At 39.7% G+C, this 20,318-nt stretch overlaps 1 protein-coding gene across 2 annotated transcripts in view; it reads left to right on the top strand.

Moving 5' to 3' along the window:
- The window catches only part of ranbp10 (RAN binding protein 10), a 42,260-nt gene extending 24,071 nt beyond the window's left edge, over positions 1–18,189 (top strand). For both annotated transcript variants that reach the window (XM_003225355.4, XM_016996219.2), the window contains 10 exons: positions 1,499–1,521; positions 5,673–5,857; positions 6,886–6,998; positions 9,043–9,151; positions 9,250–9,398; positions 10,280–10,475; positions 12,776–12,900; positions 13,578–13,723; positions 15,320–15,431; positions 17,665–18,189. In XM_003225355.4, the coding sequence (XP_003225403.1) occupies positions 1,499–1,521; positions 5,673–5,857; positions 6,886–6,998; positions 9,043–9,151; positions 9,250–9,398; positions 10,280–10,475; positions 12,776–12,900; positions 13,578–13,723; positions 15,320–15,431; positions 17,665–17,795 (1,289 nt within the window). In that variant the 3' untranslated portion in view covers positions 17,796–18,189. The remainder of the gene's footprint in view (positions 1–1,498; positions 1,522–5,672; positions 5,858–6,885; positions 6,999–9,042; positions 9,152–9,249; positions 9,399–10,279; positions 10,476–12,775; positions 12,901–13,577; positions 13,724–15,319; positions 15,432–17,664) is intronic.
- The last annotated feature ends 2,129 nt before the right edge of the window (positions 18,190–20,318 follow it).

Below are 20,318 nucleotides of genomic sequence, written 5' to 3'. Positions count from 1 at the left end.
AGATATACATCACTTGGGAACTGTGATTAATACCCAAGCGGGGATACTTATATTCAGATATGATGCTGCAACCCCTTTTAGCTGTCTTCTACATTGTTTGATTGGAGAGAGATTTTCTCCCTTACTGTGGAGAACCAAGAAAGTTTTATTGGCAAACTTTTTCTGACAGAGCTTGCTGTTAATTTTGAAAGAGATAAGTATATGCCTTTGTAGTATCTCATTGTCTTATTTTAACAAGCAAATACTTTGTTTCCCCTCACACTAGCAGTCTGGTTGTTAGAATGCCACTCCTTGTGTGCTGTGCTTCTCCTCCTCTCCAGCCTGCAGCATTGTTCATCTGCATGTGTTAAATCTGCTGTGCTTGGCTAAAATGGGAAGTAGTCTGTCCTGAGATGCTCCTGTTTGGGTGACAGCATTCTGAATGGCTGTGGCGCAATTTGTCAACAGAGATGAGCAGCCTCCTATGCAAACCCTAATTAGGTCAAAGTGCACAGTGAGTTGTTTTGGCAGGAAGGGAGAAGCAGGTTAAATTCTCTTTCTGGAAATGTAAACATCGGTTGCGTTTTCTTGGCCTGCTTCAGATTGTTATATACTTGTGGAAATCCCTCTAATAAGGTAGTACACTATAGTTTGGACAGGTTGCTTGTTTTGTGAGTTCCATGCTTCTGGATCTGCACTGCAGTCTTAAGAAGTTTGAAAGCTAACCATATCTGAATATGTTTGAATAAATCATATTAGCTATTAACATATTAAATATTAAGATATTATACCAGCTCTTCAATGTCTACACTTGTTTGTTCTACAATTCAATTCAACAGAAATCATTGTAAAGCCATCAAGGATACCTGATAGATTACTTTTTCGTGCAGCAGTCTGCTCATACCATAAGAGGCTTTTTTTTCCTGTAAGAAATAGGGTGGAGGACGGATGGTGATGATGAAAGACAAATATGAGGAATGCCATGTCTTGATGTATTTTGCCCATTGCTGCAGACCCCCCCCCCCCTTTTCAGGCTTATTAAATGTGGGATTGTGATTAAAGATCTTTCTTCCTTTGTGGTTTTATTGGCACTATATTGACTATTGGCCATACGTTCTTCTTTGTGGTCTCAGTGACTCACATATAATGAGTTACGGTATCTTTCTGTAGAGTGTAGTATTTGGAGCACTCTAGACCCTCACAAAACAATTTTGGCAGTAGTCCTGCCCACTGCCAGTAGATTATATCCTCACCATCAAGCCTTTTTTTCTGGGAGTTGTGGACCAAAGTTTGGGAATCATTGCCCTAGGATAAAGCTTAATAGGGTTGCAATGTAAGATTTCTCATCACAATGTCACAGAAGATGATAATGGTTGGGAGGCTCTGTTACTTCATCTCTGCTTCTTTCTCCTGGAGCCCATCTTAGAATTTGTTGATACCTTGTAGTATGTGTTAAGTTGACGTTGCAGGCAAATGGGGAACATTTTGTGGTTTTAATTCTAATATTTTCCCCCCACAGGTATAGCCTTTACAGACCTCCCTGTAAGTACAACTGTTTTCAGTTTTCTAATAAAATATGCAAATTGAAGGGAGGGGGTTGCTGCAAAGTTCTGACGCCTTGTTTTTGCCATGCCATTGGAAATGGGATAGTATTGGACCGTGTGCTTTGGATGTGCCAATGGCTGTTAACGTTTCTTAGGGAAGCAGTTTCTTGTAGATGCTGGCAATTACTACTTTTTTCTGGAATTTGCTACGATTTATAAAAAAAAAAACCAAAGTGTTATGATAACAAAAGACTATTTCGCAGCTTATTTTGAAACGTGGCCTGCTTTTTCAAAATAGAAAAAGAAAAACAAGTCTTCAGGTTTTTAAAAAAAAATACTACCTTTTTGCCTTGCTTACCTTTAGCAAACTAAAAATGACATGTTAGTGAATTAGGAAACAATGGGGAAATCCCAGTATCTGAATTCTTTTGCTGTGTTGTGTCATACACTGCCATCAGGGCCACCCCTTTCTTCTTGACTCACAGATTGAAGTGCAAAGCCAGTAGCTGTCCTTGAATGGACATGATGAACTAAGCCAGGCTTCATTTTCTGTAGGAGCAGCAAGACCAGGCATGAGCAAACTTAGGCAGCTGAGGGGGAAAAGGAAGGGGCCTGAGGCTGTTAGGAATTATGAGAATTGAAATCCAAAACACCTGGAGGACCAAAGCTGGCCCATGACTGAGGAAGACAACCCTATTTTTCCTCCAAAAATAAAACAAAATGGAAAAAAATGTAGCGAGTAATTTAATAAGTTCCTGAAAATTGGTTATCAATATTAAGGCATTCCTTTTTGAGTGAATTTACAATGAACTACTCAGTGTAGTGATTTTAAAAAATTAACCTTCCACGTTCTTTTAAGCAGAGGCTGGATGGCCATCTGTCAGGGGTGCTTCTTGGAAGGGGGTAGGACTGAATGGCTCATGAGGTCTCTTCCAACTCTATGATTCTACATGTGTAGTAGTTCAGACAGAAACAATATCTGTATATATAAATTGTTTTTCCTTTTTAAAAGACACATAAAGACACAAACGATGGGTGATGCATTGTTCTAATATGATTGTTGGGAAAAGCAGATCTATGTACAACAGGCAGAGACTAGAAGCACTGATGACACATTGTGTTGAAAGGCAAACCAACACATAGAGAAATGCAGGCGTTGCATTTTTCTCAGTTAACTTTGATTAAGCAAAAAACTTTGGAGGCACCCATTCAGCAACCCAGAATAACATTTGTATGTGCTTTGTGACTTCAGGCTCTTGAGTATATCTATATTTCTATATCCACATGGTAGAAGTTGTAGTTCACCCTGCATCAAGTCACAGCACTGTGACTCCTACTGGGGAATTTAGAGGAGTTGTAGTTCACCTGCACCCAGAATGCTATGACCCCAAACAATGATGGCTCTGGGCCAAACTTGCCATGCATACCTGATATGCCCAGATTTCAATACTGGTGAGTTTTGAGGGGAATTGGCCTGGACATTTGGGAGTAGTAGGTACTCGGATTTATAGTTCACCTGCATTCCGAACCCCTCCGATGATGGATCAGGACCAAACTTGGCACACAGAGTCCCCACAACCAAAAGAACATATTGGACAAGTTTGGGGAAAAGGGAGTTATAGTTCACCTGCATCCAGAGAAACAGTGATCCCTACCGACAATGGACCGAGACCAAACTTTGCACAGGGAAGCCTCGTGACCAACTGAACATACTGCAGAGGTTTGTGGGAATGGGCCTTGATTCTGGGAGTTGTAGTTCACCTGCATCCAAAGAGCACTGACCCCGACCAAAGACAGATCTGGACCACACTTGGCACACAGACTCAACATAGCCTGCTGTGTATACTGACAGATGTTTTGGGACACTTGCCCCAGGAATCTGGGAGTTGTAGTAGTCCACCCCCATCAGAGAGCACTGCAGCCAGGCGATGACCAGCCAACGACAGATCTGGACCACATTTGGTACACAGACCCAAAATGGCCAACTTTGAATACTGGCAGGTTTTGGGAGGATTGACCCACAATTCTGGGAATTGTAGTTCACCCACTCCAAACTGTGAATACCTAACCATCAAAGACAAATAATGCCTTTTTCAAATAACCCAGGCATCGCTGGGTTCCCAAGCTAGATAAAGTTTTGCTTCTGACTGTGGAAATCTTGCTTGCTTTCAAGTGTTCTTTCCTATTTCTCCTGTATTAATAAAGAGCTAATGGAGATCAGAAGTCTATATTTGCTTTGTAGGTTTGAGAGATTAGGCTTCCATTGCTGCTATCCATCAATGCTCACTTAATTGTTGCCTACAAAACTGTTTTCTACTCTTCAGGTGATGGTTTGCATTTTCCTTGTTTTTTTTCCTTTTAGAAAGAATTCAGGGAGCAAAGGAGGAACAGGGCTCTGTGTAAATATCAGATTAGATCAGTACAGTGTTTCACTCTCACCTGAATGCCAATAAAGGATTTAAGGCGCACTTCTTTGTGTTCTGGCATGTATCAGCTCTGGCTGAGTTCCTCCTGATTTACTCCTTTGTCTGGAAAATTAACTTACATTTTGCCTTGTTGAGTCCCTTCTCTGTGATAATTCAGGACAAAAAATATTTCTTCATTATCTAGAATATCATTGTTAAGTATATGTGCTCTTTTACATGTTCAAGACTAAAGGATGTTGTCTTCTTCAGTGGCTGCAAGTTGTTGCATAGTTGTAAGTAGAAAAAAGCATTCTGAACATTTCAGCTTCCTTGTACATTGTTGAGATCTGCTGTACAATTTGTTTGCAGTCTGTGTTATACTTGCTTGTATTAAACTTGTTTTATCTTGATGAGCATCTTCCTAGGCATTAGAGATCAGCTCTTTTAAACTCTTTGCCTTGTTGTTTAGTACTAAGGAGCAGTCTGTCTCCATTCTCCTATAAATTGTTCTTTATCCAATCCTCTCTAGTGTTTTGATCTTCTCATTGCTGTCATATTTTTGCTTGAAAAAGTTTTGCCCAAGTCCTTTTCATTTAGTTGTTTGGCTTCCTTCCTTCAGTGTTCATTAACTTGTATGACTCCTTACAAGAACCTGCAAATGTGGGTGAAATAGCATCTTCTAAATCACTTAAACTTGTCTTGCAGCTCTTATACTTTAAAGCTCAAACCAACGTTCTCTACACTGTGTCCTTCCAAATAGTTTGCATTACAACTCTTAACTCCTCATAGCATTAATAGACACTGACAGGGGTGATTGTAGGGCAAAAAATATGGAGCGATGCACATTGGAGAAGGCTGTTTTTGTCCAACTGGTTGTAAACACAGCTGCTACTTTATTTTCCTAGAAGGGGTGTTTGATTCCTGTATGGCATTTGAGAGTTCACTCGTGATCATGGATTGCCTTTTGGATTGAACTTCAATATCTATCTTGTCTCCATATTTTGGGAACCATTACTTGCAGTTGTCATTTCCAACTCTCTTTTCTAAGCAGCCCTTTCATTTTTCCAACAAGAGAAAAATGGAAGCTCAGCACACACTGAGCTTCTTTTTCAAATATGTGTAGGGGTGGGCTTACGAAACACATTAGCCAGAGATAACTACAATTGTTTATAGGGGAAATAAATACTTGGAGGGTTTGAGGTAAATAAAGGGAAAACTGAGATTTCATCCTTGACAAATTATAAAATGCACTCTGTAACTACTAGGGAAACTTTACTGCATTTTATTTATGTAATTACCTTTCTCACAATGCAAGGCTCATATGACTGTTTGCTCATATCATTGTTCTCTGTTGTCTTCCTCCTATTTAATTCTAGAAATTGAAGCCCTCTGGGTAAAAGCACTGGCTCTTTACTCATGCAAGGACTGAAATTGTCCTACTTGTGCTTATATCATTTAGTTCTAAACTATTGCTGGAAATCACAGAAGATCTAATAAAATCTTATTTCTAATTTAAAAGCATTTATAGTTATTAGTTTTTTTAAATGAATTATTAGGCTTTTAAATGGGTGTCACTGATATTCTTTCTGCTCAGTATCCGTTACATCTGTCCGGTCTGGTGATTTCATTCAAGCTTCCCCTAAGAAGATTAACTCCCCTGCCTTAGGAAAACATTTTTCCTGTGTTTTGTTGCTTCCTTCTCTAAAGGGCCTAGGGCTTTAATGTGGGTTTCTTCTTTTGCCAGGCCAATCTGTATCCCACTGTGGGTCTCCAGACACCAGGAGAGATAGTAGATGCCAACTTTGGGCAACAGCCATTTGTTTTCGACATTGAAGATTATATGAGAGAGTGGCGAGCAAAGATTCAGGGAACCATTAAGAGATTTCCCATAGGTGACCGACTAGGTGAATGGCAAGCCATGCTGCAGAAGTGAGTGGGTGTTGCAGGTGTTTTTTTTGTTTTTTGTTTTTTTTTTACTAAAAATCTTTAATTGAAACAGGTTGTTGCTATACCATTGTCTGTGGTAAATTTGTACCCCCACCTCCCTTCCCTTCCTGGTGTTTGAGATATATCAGAACAAAAATAATGAGTAAAAAATGAGCTGGCTGCTTGCCTTGCACCTTTTTTGTTATTGTGTTCCTTTCTTAAACCATACATATCTTCATTCAGCAATCATTTCAGCGATGTGCTGTTTTCAGACTTGATCACTTTTTTAGGTTCTGTGATGACATATCACTAGATTGTTTCCCAGTAATGAAGGTAAGATATATACAATAACAATATACATTTATTTGTTCCCTGCCCGTCGTATCTATTTTAACCATACAACATGGTTAAAACGACATAACACTATTAAAATACATAATACAAAATACACACAAGACCAACACCAATAGCATTTTAGTTTGTTTTTGGCATTTTATAGCAGTGATTAGTCTTATGTGAGATATGATTGGCAGAAAGGATGAGACTGATAGAACACCTAAAGACCTCAATAAAGCAGGTGGTATATTTCATGGTTCTTCTTATCACTTGGCCCAGAGCCACTTGTTATTTGTTTATGTTGAAACAAATGTATATTTTATATTCTCATGCAGGTATGTTAATTTTTTTCGCCATGTGTATGTGTACAGAATCCTTAAAAGTTTCCATCAGGCTCATAGTATTTTATTAACTTTACTATTCATATGAAGAGGAGTTATAGTTGGATTCCTATATGGTTCATTTATATGAATGTCATGGAAGTGTGGCTTGTCATGCGCTTCGTTCACCACAGAAAATGTAGCTTGTTTTCAATGTAAAAAGCAGAGCTAAATTACCGGTAATGTGAAATCAGTTGGTACACACCCAGCTGGCCTCACATTAACTTCCTCTTCTCAGAAATACTTTTTTCAGCTTTGCTATGTATCTATATTGACTGTGATGCCTATTTTTCTGTTCATTTTCAATGTTTCCAGTATGGTCTCCTCTTACCTGGTTCATCATGGGTACTGTGCCACAGCGACTGCCTTTGCCAGGGTGACAGAAAGTACAATCCAGGAAGAACAGATATCCATAAAGAACAGACAAAGTAAGCTTGCTCTTATAATTTACCCTAAAGTCTTCTGCAGACAGCCTGCAGTGTGCCTTTGGACCAGTATCTGAAGGCTTATAAGTCAAGTGGAAAGTAGTCAGAATCTGTCGACATCAGGGTCCTGCCCGCTTTCTCAGTTCCTGATCTCAGCTACTATTGTCTAACTTCAGTATTTCTTTCCTTGTTCTGCCCCTTCAAAACTAAATTCTGTGCGAGATCGAGAAACACAATATCCTATTCTTCAAAAATTCTTTTAAGTCTTAAAAAACCTGAAAAGACTTTGAAGTCTTTACTTTTAATGTACATAAATGTAGCCTTGCCTCGAACATCTTGATACAACATTTCTACCCAGTAAGTTTTAAACTGTGAATTTTAACCTGCATGTTATTGGTATTGGTCTTTATTGTGTGTATTTTGCATTGTGAATTTTAATGGTGTTGTATTTGTCTGTTTGTTTTAATCATGAAGTATCCCACCTCAAGCTATAGGGAAAGGCGGGTAATAAATTGTTGTTGTTGTTGTATTACTATGTCTAACCCTGGGTGGGTGAATCTGCACCACTCATTAAAAATAAAGACTTCAAATTATTTTCAGGTTTTTGAAGAATTGTTACAAAAATATTGAGTAATACTTTAACTATTTTGGCAGACTATCATTTTGCCATAGTGGCTCCTAGGTTTTGTTTGGAGAAACAAATTGAATTTTAAAATTACTTTATGAGATAAGCTCATAATATTCAATAAAAAAACTTACACAGTTTTACTCAATATCAGCCTTTGCAATAGATGACCCTCTCCAAAAAAGAAATTTTACAAATTGGGGTGACCTAACAGAGCAATTATTATTTGCAACCACTGCCCCTCTATCCTGTGAAGGCAGAGAAGGTCCTTTAAAGTGTATCTTAATCAGGCAGGCTTATATAAAAATAGGCAATTCTTCACATAATCAAAGTCATAAGATATCTTCGAAGGTAAAAACTCATATTTTCAACTACATTGAGAAATTCACCAGAAGCCATTTGCTTATATAAAACATAAAAAGTTCCATGTATTAATAGTTAGTCAGTCTGTCAACACTATTTTACAGCATTATTATCCCAAGTAAACTTCAAATTAATACTGATTCATATTGTTTTCAAAGAGAGAGCAGCATTGGTCTGTTTCAGTATAAAAAGGAAAAGACTTTGGAGGGAATCTACTATTATTTTTGATAAATTAAATTTTTAATGCTAACTATATTAAATTACATAAATGTTTCTTAAAGATGCTTCTGGATCCTTCCCCCCCCCCCTTTTTTTTCTTCCTTCTGTAATGTATGGTGTGTCCACAGCTAAATTTGATTAAGGTGTAACTCTTTCAGTTAGGACAACAAGTTAGAAAAGTATTCTGACCCATCACTAAGAAAAAATAGCATTGTCACCTTTCCAAAGTCATTTAGTAACATCTACAAGCCATTAAACAGCTTGTGAGACGGAACACTGTAGATCTCCATAACTGGAGTGATGTAGCTTAGCACCAATTGCAAGATCTCAATGAGATATTTCTTAATTCTTTGTTTGTACAGGCAATCCCCAAGTTACAAACATACGATTTGCATATGACTGATAGTCAAGAACAGGGGTGAGACAGCAGGAAATAAGAGAAATCTTCCCCTAGGAAGGGAAATTCACTCCTGAAAGGGTTATCATGAGAAAAGTAATCTCCACTGAAACTTTACCACCAATCCAGCCAACTTTTTCAAAATTCAAGGGACAGAAAGTAAAGTGAATTCTTCTGAACAAGGGCACAGACAGCTAAACAAACATTATAGAGGTGTTCATATTTCCCTATGCCATCCAAAGCTAAAACATAATATATTTGGCTGGAGTTACACTTTAAAAAAATGTACCTGTTCTGACTTAGGTACAAATACAGCTTAAGAACAAACCTACCGAACCTATCTTGTCTGTAACTTGGGAACTGTCTGTATATGGAATTATGTGTTGCTTATCACTGGAATAATAGGGCAGCTTTCATCTCAGTGATTCATCTGTCACCTATAGGAATACAAAAGCTGGTTTTGGCAGGAAGAGTGGGGGAAGCCATTGAAGCCACACAGCAGCTATACCCAGGACTTCTAGAGCACAATCCTAACCTTCTTTTCATGCTAAAGTGAGTATTTTCAAAACCTGTTAAGGAAAACGGGTGTGTACCGTGCAGAACAGCTGGGGGTCAAAACCAGGTCCCACATCTTTCCCCCTTGTTCATAGGTGCAGGCAGTTTGTGGAGATGGTGAACGGAACTGACAGTGAAGTACGATGTTTTAGCGCCCGCAGCCCCAAATCCCAGGACAGCTACCCCAACTCCCCTAATCTCAGTCCCAGACATGGCTGTAATAACTTGCACATTCACAGTACTGGTAAGTGTATCCTCCTTTGCTGTGTCAGGCATTGTTCTCACTATTTATTTCATGACATTTCACAGCCAGTATTGGAATGTCTTCCCTAAATCCCGGGCATTGATTAACATTGAATGGCCTCACAGCCAAGACAACAATCAGGGCCAGTTAACACCTCCCAACAAAGAATTCCCCCAGGCAGGAAGCAGCCAGGCTTTGAAGCTGCAAGGCCATTCAGTGCTAATCAGGGTGGACAATTGGAACGTTCACACTTTCCTCAAACAGACAAGAGTTCTCTCTCCCACCCTAGACCTTCCACAGATATATAAACCTCAATTACTTAGTTTCCAACAGACCCCACAACCTCCGAGGATGCCTGCCATAGATATGGGCAAAACATCAGGACAAAATGTTTCTAGAACATGGACATACAGCTGAGAAAACTCACAGCAACCCAAAGAGATTCAAATTTCACTTTTAAAGAAGAGGCACATTGAATTTCAATAAAAACTTCATACTCTGGCCTGCACTTTAAAAAAGATTTTTTCCATGGAATCCCTATGATGATTTTGTCAAATTCTAGGGCTCTGTGGAGCCACTGCCAAAGATTATTGCTTTCTATACAAAATAAATAAACAGGTATATTCAACAGCAAAATTATGTTGCAAATGAAAGCTGTGCAGCATACAATGTGACCCTGAAGGATGTGCCTTCTTCCAGCATACTCATTTTTTTCCCTGTCTCAGCTATGTTTCCAGTTTTTCCCTGCCAGCATTCACCATTCTGTGAATCACTGGACTATTTCTGAGGTTTCTCTTGGAATCTTAGACACAACTTAAAGATCCTTATAATAATGGAAGAGAAAAGAACCTCTAGCCTTGACTTTTTCCTTCTGTTTTCAGGAGCAGAGAGCCCAAGCTGTAGTAATGGAGTCACTTCCATAAAAAACAAACAGAGCCACAGTAAATATCCTGCACTGAGTTCATCATCATCATCCTCTTCCTCATCATCGCCTTCATCAGTGAACTATTCAGAGTCCAACTCCACAGATTCCACCAAGTCGCAGCAGCACAGCAGCACCAGCAACCAAGAAACCAGGTAGAACAGAAGGGGCCAGGAAGCACGCAGCTTTCTTTTCTAGGAAAATGGTATAATGGCCAGCTGTTTAAGAAGTTTGAAAACTTGTTACATTATGCTTCTGAATTCCAAGGTGTGTGTTTACATCAGTAGGGTGTCCTCCAGATTTATAGTGTTGGACTATAAATCCTGGCAGCAAGATTATAAAAACACATCTGGAACAAACACATCAGTTTAGAGAAGCCACTGCAGTAAATTGCAGGGTACAATCAGCAAACTCAGTCCCTGCCATTTTAATGCCATTCAGCATAAATGATATTTTTACTACAAAAGTCTATCCAGAATTCATTATTCTCCAGCAGCACTCATCACCACATTTTACTAATCCAGGGAGCAGGGACAGTGGATGAACTGACATTTAGTGGATTCCATTCATATACGGTGAAGATCTAGCAAAATGTGGGAGACCTAAAGGAGAATAGGGATCCTGGTTTCCACCTCATTATGTGTCTGCACTAGGCCCCTACCTCCATCCAAAAATAGTGCAATAGCAGTGTTGATACAATTCCAACATCACACGCTGCTGGTAGTTAATGTATATATGCCCCCAATGAAGAGGAAATCAGAGCTACAGATCAGAGCCCAGTGATCCGATTTGGAAATGTAAGTAAGTAAGTAAAAGTTTATTTGTATACCGCCCTCTCTCCCAAAAGGGACTCAGGGCGGTTTCCAATATAAAATCAGCAAAAACATTGTACAAAAAACACCAAAAACACTATAAAACGCTATAAAAATACAAAAAAAACCCATAACAGTTGACTAAGACAATGTATGTGTGTGATCTTATAAGGCAGAACCCAAATGCTTCTGTCATTTTGGGAGGAGACTTTAACGCTAGGATGGGCCTAAATCTTGCTTTATAGATGCCATAAGACTCTCCCTCCCAAGCCTGATTATGATCTACCCCTCCTTATGTGATAATCAAAAGACCAGAAATCAAAATTTGCAGGTCTATTCCTGGCTCAAACAACTCCCAAGCCAAAATTAAGATTCTGACTGTAAACAGAAGGGCAATTGCTGCCCTCTCCTCCTTTTTGCTTTGTGTTTATTTGTGTTGTATTTTGAAATGGTCATATGACTGGTATAATAATAATAATAATAATAATAATAATAATAATAATAATAATAATAATAATTTTATTATGACACAGCAAAAAAGATAGATATGCTGGATTTCATATCACAAAATCACAAGTCGAACACTTCCCAAGTGTCTAGGACTGTGTGATGTATTTTCAAATGATGCGCGCAGATCCCAGTAGGGTGGCCTTTTGCAGTTGGCAGATCGTAATTTTGTCAATGTCTGTTGTTTCCAAATGCCGGCTGAGATCTTTTGGCACAGCACCCAGTGTGCCGATCACCACCGGGACCACCTGCACTAGTTTCTACCAGAATCTTTGAAGTTCAATCTTGAGGTCCTGATAGCGGCTGAGTTTTTCCTGTTGTTTTTTGTCAATGCGACTGTCACCTGGGATGGCAACATCAATGATCCAAACCTTTTTCTTTTCCACAACTGTGATGTCTGGTGTGTTGTGTTCCAGAACTTTGTCAGTCTGGATTCGGAAGTCCCACAGTATCTTTGTGTGCTCATTTTCCAATACTCTTGCAGGTTTGTGATCCCACCAGTTCTTTGCTTCTGGAAGGTGGTACTTGAGGCATAAGTTCCAATGAATCATTTGGGCCACATAGTTGTGCCTCTGTTTGTAGTCTGTCTGTGCAATTTTCTTACAGCAGCTGAGGAGATGATCAATGGTTTCGTCGGTTTCCTTGCACAGTCTGCATTTTGGGTCATCAGCTGATTTTTCGATCTTGGCCTTAATTGCCTTTGTCCTGATGGCTTGCTCCTGGGCTGCAAGGATCAGGCCTTCTGTCTCCTTCTTCAGTGTCCCATTCGTGAGCCATAGCCAGGTCTTCTCCTTATCAGCTTTTCCTTCAATTTTGACAAGGAACTTTCCATGCAATGTTTTGTTGTGCCAGCTGTCAGCTCTAGTTTGTAGTGTGGTTTTCTTGTATTGGTTTTTTGTCTGCTGTGCTTTGAGGAGTTTCTAATTTTTGACTTCAATTAAAGCAGGTTCTTCACTTTGCTTTACATATTCTGCCATTATTATTATTATTATTATTATTATTATTATTATTATTATTATTATTATTATTCTCCAGCAGCATGTTTCACTCATTGACTGAGGTTGTCTTACCAGTTCACACTTTGTTTCCTGGAGTGTTTCATTGTTTTCTTGTATCCTTTTCCCCCCTGAATGCAGTGACAGTGAGATGGAGATGGAGGCAGAGCACTACCCCAATGGCGTCTTGGAAAATTCTGCTACAAGGATCATGAATGGCACTTACAAGCATGAAGAGATCCTTCAGACAGATGATTCCAGCATGGGTAGGGTGCATGCACTTCTTTTTTTTAGGAAACAATAGTGTGTGTGTGTGTAATGAGATAATGACAATTCCTGCTTTGTGTGGCATCTGAGTTATTTGTCAGTCTGGCACCCTTCTAGGACATCACACAGAACATTCCAGAGGTGAGCTGCATTGGGCGGGAACCAGTCATCCAAGGCCCTGCTTAGGCAGACATGTCTCTTGGTTTCCTTGGGTCCTTTCCTTCTACTGAAGGTTGCTGCATCTCAGGAGTGTTTCTGATGATAAATCCTGATCAGGAGTGAGCAATGTCTAGGGGTTTGGTAGGATGTTGACTGCCTGCATGACCTCAGAAGTATTCATCCCATCCCAGAATTTCTTTTTTCTTTTTAGAACCTTTTTAAAGGATGGCAATTAATGTATGAGAGGAGACTTGTACCATAAAATACACAAGAAGTTACCTTCCGAAAATTTTTGATTAAGGAGCTTTAGACTGGATGCTTGTGTAGCTGTAGCCATGGATGGAAATTCTGAAATCAAACAGGACCTGTTATGGGGCTGCCATCATTTTTGGTCCCACTGGAATTGGGCAGACATCTTTTATGAAAAGATGGAGATTGAAGAGGGGATTGATTGCCTTGCCATTCCATAGGAACACCTCAGTTCATGTACACGTCCATTATCTTTTTTATGCTATAGAAGATGGCTGTCCTCAGAGGCAGCTCTGCGGAGGAAACCACGCTGCCACCGAGCGGATGATCCAGTTTGGGCGAGAGCTGCAGAGCCTGAGCGAACAGTTGTGCCGAGAATATGGGAAAAATACAACACATAAAAAAATGTTACAGGTGTGTTTCTCCAGAATGGCTGCTCCTTTTTGTTACCAAATTTTCAAGGCTACTTGCTAGCATTTTTATCTTAGAACCATATATAATAAAAATAAAAGACGTAAGCATTACAGCACATTTAGAGCTCTGTGATTCTAGAAACCATTATAAATTATTATTATTATTATTATTATTATTATTATTATTATTATTATTATTATTAATCCGCCTCTCCTGATTACTTAAGGCAGAGTGCAACAAATTCAAAAACATATGAACATAAAATATACAGAATAAATTACATAGATAAAAACGCAAAAATATAAAAAACTTGCACCAAACATAGATACAGAATTGACATATAGTAGCAATAGAATGTGAATCAAAACTCATGATTGAAAGTTGACTTGGTAGGCCTGCTGGAAGAGATGGGACCTCAATTGCATTTTTAATTCCAACAGCTTGTTTATCTGTAGGATCCCTTCCTTTGGCAGATTATTCCCCAGTCTAGGGACGACCAATGAAAAGGTCCTCTAGGTGATAGTCGCCAGTTGGCTTCTGGCTAGTTGGAGGCAGTATCTGCAGAGGACTTCAGGGACCAAAGGAGAGGATTGGGCGGGAAAAGGTGATCCAGTAGGTAACCCGGACCAAACTATATAGGGCTTTAAAGGTCAAAATCAACACTTCGTATTTTGCCCAGAAACCAATTGACAGCCAGTGGAATTACTTTAGTAAGGGTGTAATATGCTCAATCCTAGATGTTCCCGTAACTAATCTGGCTGCCATGTTTTGAACTAATTGTGGAGTTTCCGAACTTGGTACCGAGATAGCCTAATATAAAGCACATTGCAGATGTCCAACCTTGAAGTTACCAGCGCGTGCACCACCAACTTTAGATCCTCAAATTCTGGATCAGCTGGCGCATCATTCGAAGCTGGTAGCAAGCAGCCGTTCCATCTCCCTGGGCTGACATTTGAAAAGATGGATCCAGGAGCCCTCCAAGCTGCGAACATAGTCTTTCAGGGGGAGTGGAACCTCATCCATAACTGTTAGACACACATCCATTCCCCAATTAGGACTCTTGATGGCAAGCACCTCACTTTTTCTGGATTCAGTTTCAATTTGTTTTCCCTCATCCAGCCCATTACCTCTTCCAGGCATTCATTCAGAAGAGACACGCTATCCTTAGTTTGTTTTATTTATTAGTATAAGGCCCTTGTTTTGACTTTGGAAGGTCAATTTGGTACCAAGGGACTATAGACAATAAGGCTACTAAAAAGGCCTTATTTTTTATGATTTACCATTTTTCATCCAACTGTATTAGGAATTGCTACATTAAAAAAGATAGTGCAAAATGGAAATCTAATTATAGTTGCTGTTGTGCATGTTGTCAAGATTAAAACATTTGAATCCAGTCTTAACGATATATTGAGATAGATGTAATACCATTGCTCTGATATTTCTTCCAATCTGAATGTTCTTGAGTGAAGGAGAAAGTTCACATGGCAACCTCAGTTCTTGTGGATGGATGTTTTCTCCATCTTGGAGCGTCCTCTGTGTCACTTTGAGAATCTCTGTGTGGTGAAGGGCTGTTCAAACCTCTCTCCTCTCCCTCAGGATGCATTCAGCTTGCTTGCCTATTCTGACCCATGGAACTGTCCTGTTGGTCAGCAGCTGGACCCAATCCAGAGGGAACCTGTGTGTGCTGCACTCAATAGCGCTATTTTGGGTAAGTGCAATTCATGGTGAGCTGCTCAGACTTAGCATTTCCACTGATATGTTCCTCTTTTACACTGAGACAATAAATACTGCTAGCGGACACTTGAGGAAACATTTGTTACTCTTCTTGACAGAGATCATTTATTAAAATTATATTTATGTACGAGACAGAAATGCAGCCATGCAATGTTTTGCATTCTCCAGCTGAGAGAAAGGGGGGATATTGAGGAAAAAGGAGTCTTACTGACTAATGCTCACACTTTGTGCTGTATAAGCCAGTATAGTCTCCATTTACTTCAATCTTACAGGAGGCAGTTAGTTGCAAACTTTGCAGTTAGTTGCTCCTTGTGGTTGTCATAATGAAAGTGTTTTCATTGCTTTCATTGTGTCCTTGTGAAAATATTTAGTGAGTTACTGCCACAACTTTTAAGAACTTACCTCACAGTTATTTTATTGACATATGTGCATCGTAGCTACAGGCAGATAGGAACCGGTGTACTGAACTAGCCTGAGAGTATGAGTTGTGGAAGTCCTTGACTGAAAACATTTCATACCTATGAACTCAGTTGGATCCATACCTCAATAGCACATTTGTAAAATCTAATCCACTGTTACTAGACTTCAAAGCAACATTTCCTTCAGTAGGGCCTGTTTATATTTCTGGAGTCTAGAAAATGCTCAAAGGGTGCTCACCAATGGCTCCTCTTCATCCTGGAGAGAAGTGACCAGCGAGGTGCCGTAGCATTCTGTCCTGTGCCTAGTGCTATTCAGCATCTTCATCAGTAACTTGCACGAAGGTTTAGAGGGCCTGCTTATCAGGTTTGCAGATGACAGCAAAGCGGGAGAGATAGCTAATATCCCAGAGGACAAGATCAAAATCCAAAATGGATTAGAGAGCTGGGCCAAAACTAACAAAATGAACTTCAATAGGGAGAAATATAGAATACTACATTTTGTCAGTAAAAATGAAATGCACAGATATAGGATGGATGACACCTGGATTTAGAAACAGTCCATCTGAAAGGGATCTAATATTCGTAGTAGACCACAAGCTGAACATGGGTCAGCAGTGTGATTCGGCAGCTAGAAAAACCAATCTGATTACTGGCTGCATCAATAGGAGGATAATGCCTTGATCAAGGGAAGCCACTCTCTTCTGTTTTGATCAAACATCACCTGGAATAACACTGTGTCCATTTCTGGACACCACAATCCTAGAAAGATATTGACAGTCTGGAATGTGTCCAGAGAAGGGTGACAAAAGTAATCGATAGGTTTAGAAGCCAAGCCCTATGAGGAGCTGGTGGACAAGAGAAGGCTGAATGAAGACATAATAGCGACATTTAAATATTGGAAAGGGTGTCACATTGAAGATGGAGCAAGCTTGTTTTCTGCTGCCCTGGAGACTAGGACATGATGCAATGGATTCAACTTGCAGGAAAAGCATTCCACCTAAACCTTAGGAAGAACTTCCTGACAGTAAGAGCTGTTCAACAGTGGGACTCTCTGCTGTAGAGTCTGGTGAAGTCTCCTTCTCTGGGGGGTTTTAAGCAGAGACTGGATAGCAATCTGTAGGGGGTGCTTTGATTATGTATTATTGCATGGGAGAGGCTTGGACTAGATGGCCCTTGGGATCCCTTCCAACTCTGATTCTATGATTAAGTTACCTGCAATCTCACAATATTTTAAAAATTGTATTGTTAGCCACTTTGAGTCTCATTGAGAGAGGGGCACAATATAAATCAAATAAATATACTTCTCCAGCTGTGTGGCAATAGATGTTCCAAAAGGTCAGGGTTATTTATCTGTTGTCTGTTTGTTGTAGAGGGTGAGATTTTAGCTTTATTATTTATTTATTTATTTATTTATTTATTTATTTCTTACCTACCACTCCTCCTGGCTTGAGGCAGGTCACAGTACAATCAAAAACACACAAATACTATAAAAATTCTACCAACACATATTAAAATGCAGTTCCATAAAAGATAAATATCAAAACATGTCTATAAAATATAATTAATCACACAAGACAGAGACCAAAACATAGGACATGAGTTTAAAATTTATGCTTTCAACTGGCTGGGTCAACTAGTTTATGCCATGAAGAGCTTTGTTAGTTCTTGGGATATGGGTGGCCTGGGAGGAAGGGATGATAGTCGCACCAGATGTTATGTCCCACCAAATGTTGTAATGTCTCCTTTCTCTCTCTCTCTCTCTCTCCCTCTCTCTCTCTCTTTCCCCAGAGTCTCAGAACCTGCCAAAGCAGCCCCCCTTGCTGCTTGCTCTGGGCCAGGCCTCCGAGTGCTTGCGGCTCATGGCTCGCGTGGGCTTGGGCTCCTGCTCCTTTGCCAGAGTGGATGACTATTTGCACTAGCCACTAAGTGAAGCAGAATGACCCCTCCAGTGCTGCCACCATCACCTCCACTGCCTCGCATTTCCCCTCCGCCTCCGTGCACACGCTGCCCAGCAAAAGGACACATTGCTGACTGAAGGGGGGCCTCCTTATTGCGCCTTCGTTTCTCACCTTGGATTCAGTATGGCAGGGCCCTGCAACGTCAACAGAGCCTGTCCTGCCTGGCAGCTGCTGCAGCACTCAGTATTTTCACTGGTCATTCTGATGTGTAGCGCCTTTTGATTTTAGGATTTTATCTCTATTTTATTTTATTTTATTTTATTTCTCTGACTGAGCCACCAGTATTTATATCTGGAGAGTTTGTGCTGAGCTGGTTTCTACTAATTTAGAGATAAAAGTGTATCTGAGTTGGTGATGGTGTTGTTGTTTTTTTGTTTTTGTTTTTCATTTTCACAAGAAGGAAGCTATCAGCAGACAAGCCTACCTTACACAGTATTGTTCTCTAGCACTTGTTCTTTTTAAAAAGAGCAAGAGGTCACACTGGACTCATTGGAGTCTGACCCATCCAGTAAAAATTCAAATGCTTCGGAAGAATGGGCCACATATTTTTCTGTGCCATATGGTACAAAAGCATGTGTGTATTTGTGCATGCGTGCACACGCTTAATAGAAGAGTAATTCAAATTAAATGAAGTCTTAGGGGAAAGGTTTTGAGAAATATAACAAAAACTACTCAGCACCTTGACCTCCTAGCCCTTCAATCAGATGTTCTCCAACATCATTACAGGGACCTGTCCCCAAATGCTGTTGGGAGCAACTGGAATCTTACTGAGTTGGAGACATCAGTGATCAGGCACAAGATCAAGAGATCCCATGTTCAATACTGGTTGATAAGCACTTCCAAGGTTTCCCCATAGAGAGATGTAGCAGAATACAGAATAGATTTCAAAGAGTACAGAGTGTCTTCTTTCTATTGGCTGCATGGTGCTGATAACCAAGGGGTGTCTTTAAATGAAATGGAAACCAGATATTGGGTGACAGCAGTCATTTTTCTTTGCCTCTTTGGGCTGGACGCCTTTTCTTAGGGGCCCAAAAGGGCTCTGACATCTGCCTCTTCAAATGTTATTCATTAACAGCTGACTAATTGGATCGCCATCGGTGATGGCCATACCCTTGCCAAGCTTTGAGGCTGAGCGGGACACATGAGAAGCAACCTATAACTCATGGCCTGCGGGACTGGAATTTTATATTGAATTTAAGACTCTCAAGTATTTCTGTGACATCAGAATTAAAAACTAACCTCATTTAATAGACTACTAACTAAAATGTGACATGGAGGACATAAACCATTTTTAATGGACAGTTTTTACCCCAATGAGTAGTTTTATTTTTATTTATCATTGCTAGGATGTTCATTTCCAAAGGGTACTGCAGGAATCACCTGTAAATTATTAATAGACATTCTGGCTAGAAAGCCCACCCTTATGCTGAATTTATACAAGGATGTGCATATGTAAGCCTGCATTTGGGAAAAGCATGCTGTACTCAAAACTGTTTTATCCAGAATTTGGATAGATAAATGAAACTTCATCATCTTTGGGTGGCTTGTGCATTTTAACATCTTGCTGGACTTTTAAAACACATTTCCCAGGAGGAAAATTAAATTTCTTTAAACTCAACAGGTTGAAACATTTATATAAAGTATTCTTTTAAACTGCATAACAGTTTTTCAATTGACGAATAGTGACATGTAGACCAATGAAAGTATTTGATGGGAAGGGGCCTTTGAGTTGGGGACTGCAAATATAATTGAAACAATAGACACATGCAGGTACAACTCCCACAGTGATCGGAATTGTGCAGCTTTTGAGTGATCCCTGGAGCAATCCCATTGCATAAAGAAAGTCCAGCCAGCAGCAGGTCTCAAAGCAGGCATGGAAAATGGCATAGGGAATAAGGACAGTTTCTGTACAGTCCCAATTGACTTAACAGTCAGTGCAGATGTTCTGTTTTGCTCAAAAGGTCTTGCACACATTTCCATTGTCCAACTTGTAATTTATTCACCGTTCTTTGTCATAAGAGCTCCTTCTTAACTCTGCAGTTTTAGGCTTCAGAATATTTTCACAAGTAACAATTTTTTTGTAGGTTTTGTTGGTTTTGGCAACCCCCCCCCCCAAAAAAAAACCCAAAAAAAAGGACAAATATTGCTCTGGGTTCTTGATCTAAGACAGTGCACTTAGGTTTTGATCTCATTGTAGATATTCTTTTGCCACAATATAGGCAAACGTTCAGTATCAGTCAGGTCAGTACATGAGTCAAGTTTTTTTTATTGTTCAACTGACATCAGGCTCAGAAAACTTTGAAGGTTCACCTGCAAGATGAGGTTGTTTGTAACAAGGCCCATCATCCACAGAGAGGGAACATGTAGCCCTTCAGAAGTTGTCATATTCCACCCTTATTGTTGGTTAGTACTGGCTATAGGTTATTGGATTTCCATCTACTGACAAATCACATATTTCTACTTGTCCTATAATAATTCATCTAA

This window comes from Anolis carolinensis, unplaced genomic scaffold (assembly GCF_035594765.1).
Source record: "Anolis carolinensis isolate JA03-04 unplaced genomic scaffold, rAnoCar3.1.pri scaffold_9, whole genome shotgun sequence".
NCBI lineage: Eukaryota > Metazoa > Chordata > Lepidosauria > Squamata > Dactyloidae > Anolis > Anolis carolinensis.
Note: the sequence above shows the minus strand (reverse complement) of the source record. Positions and strands in the feature narration are given on the sequence as shown.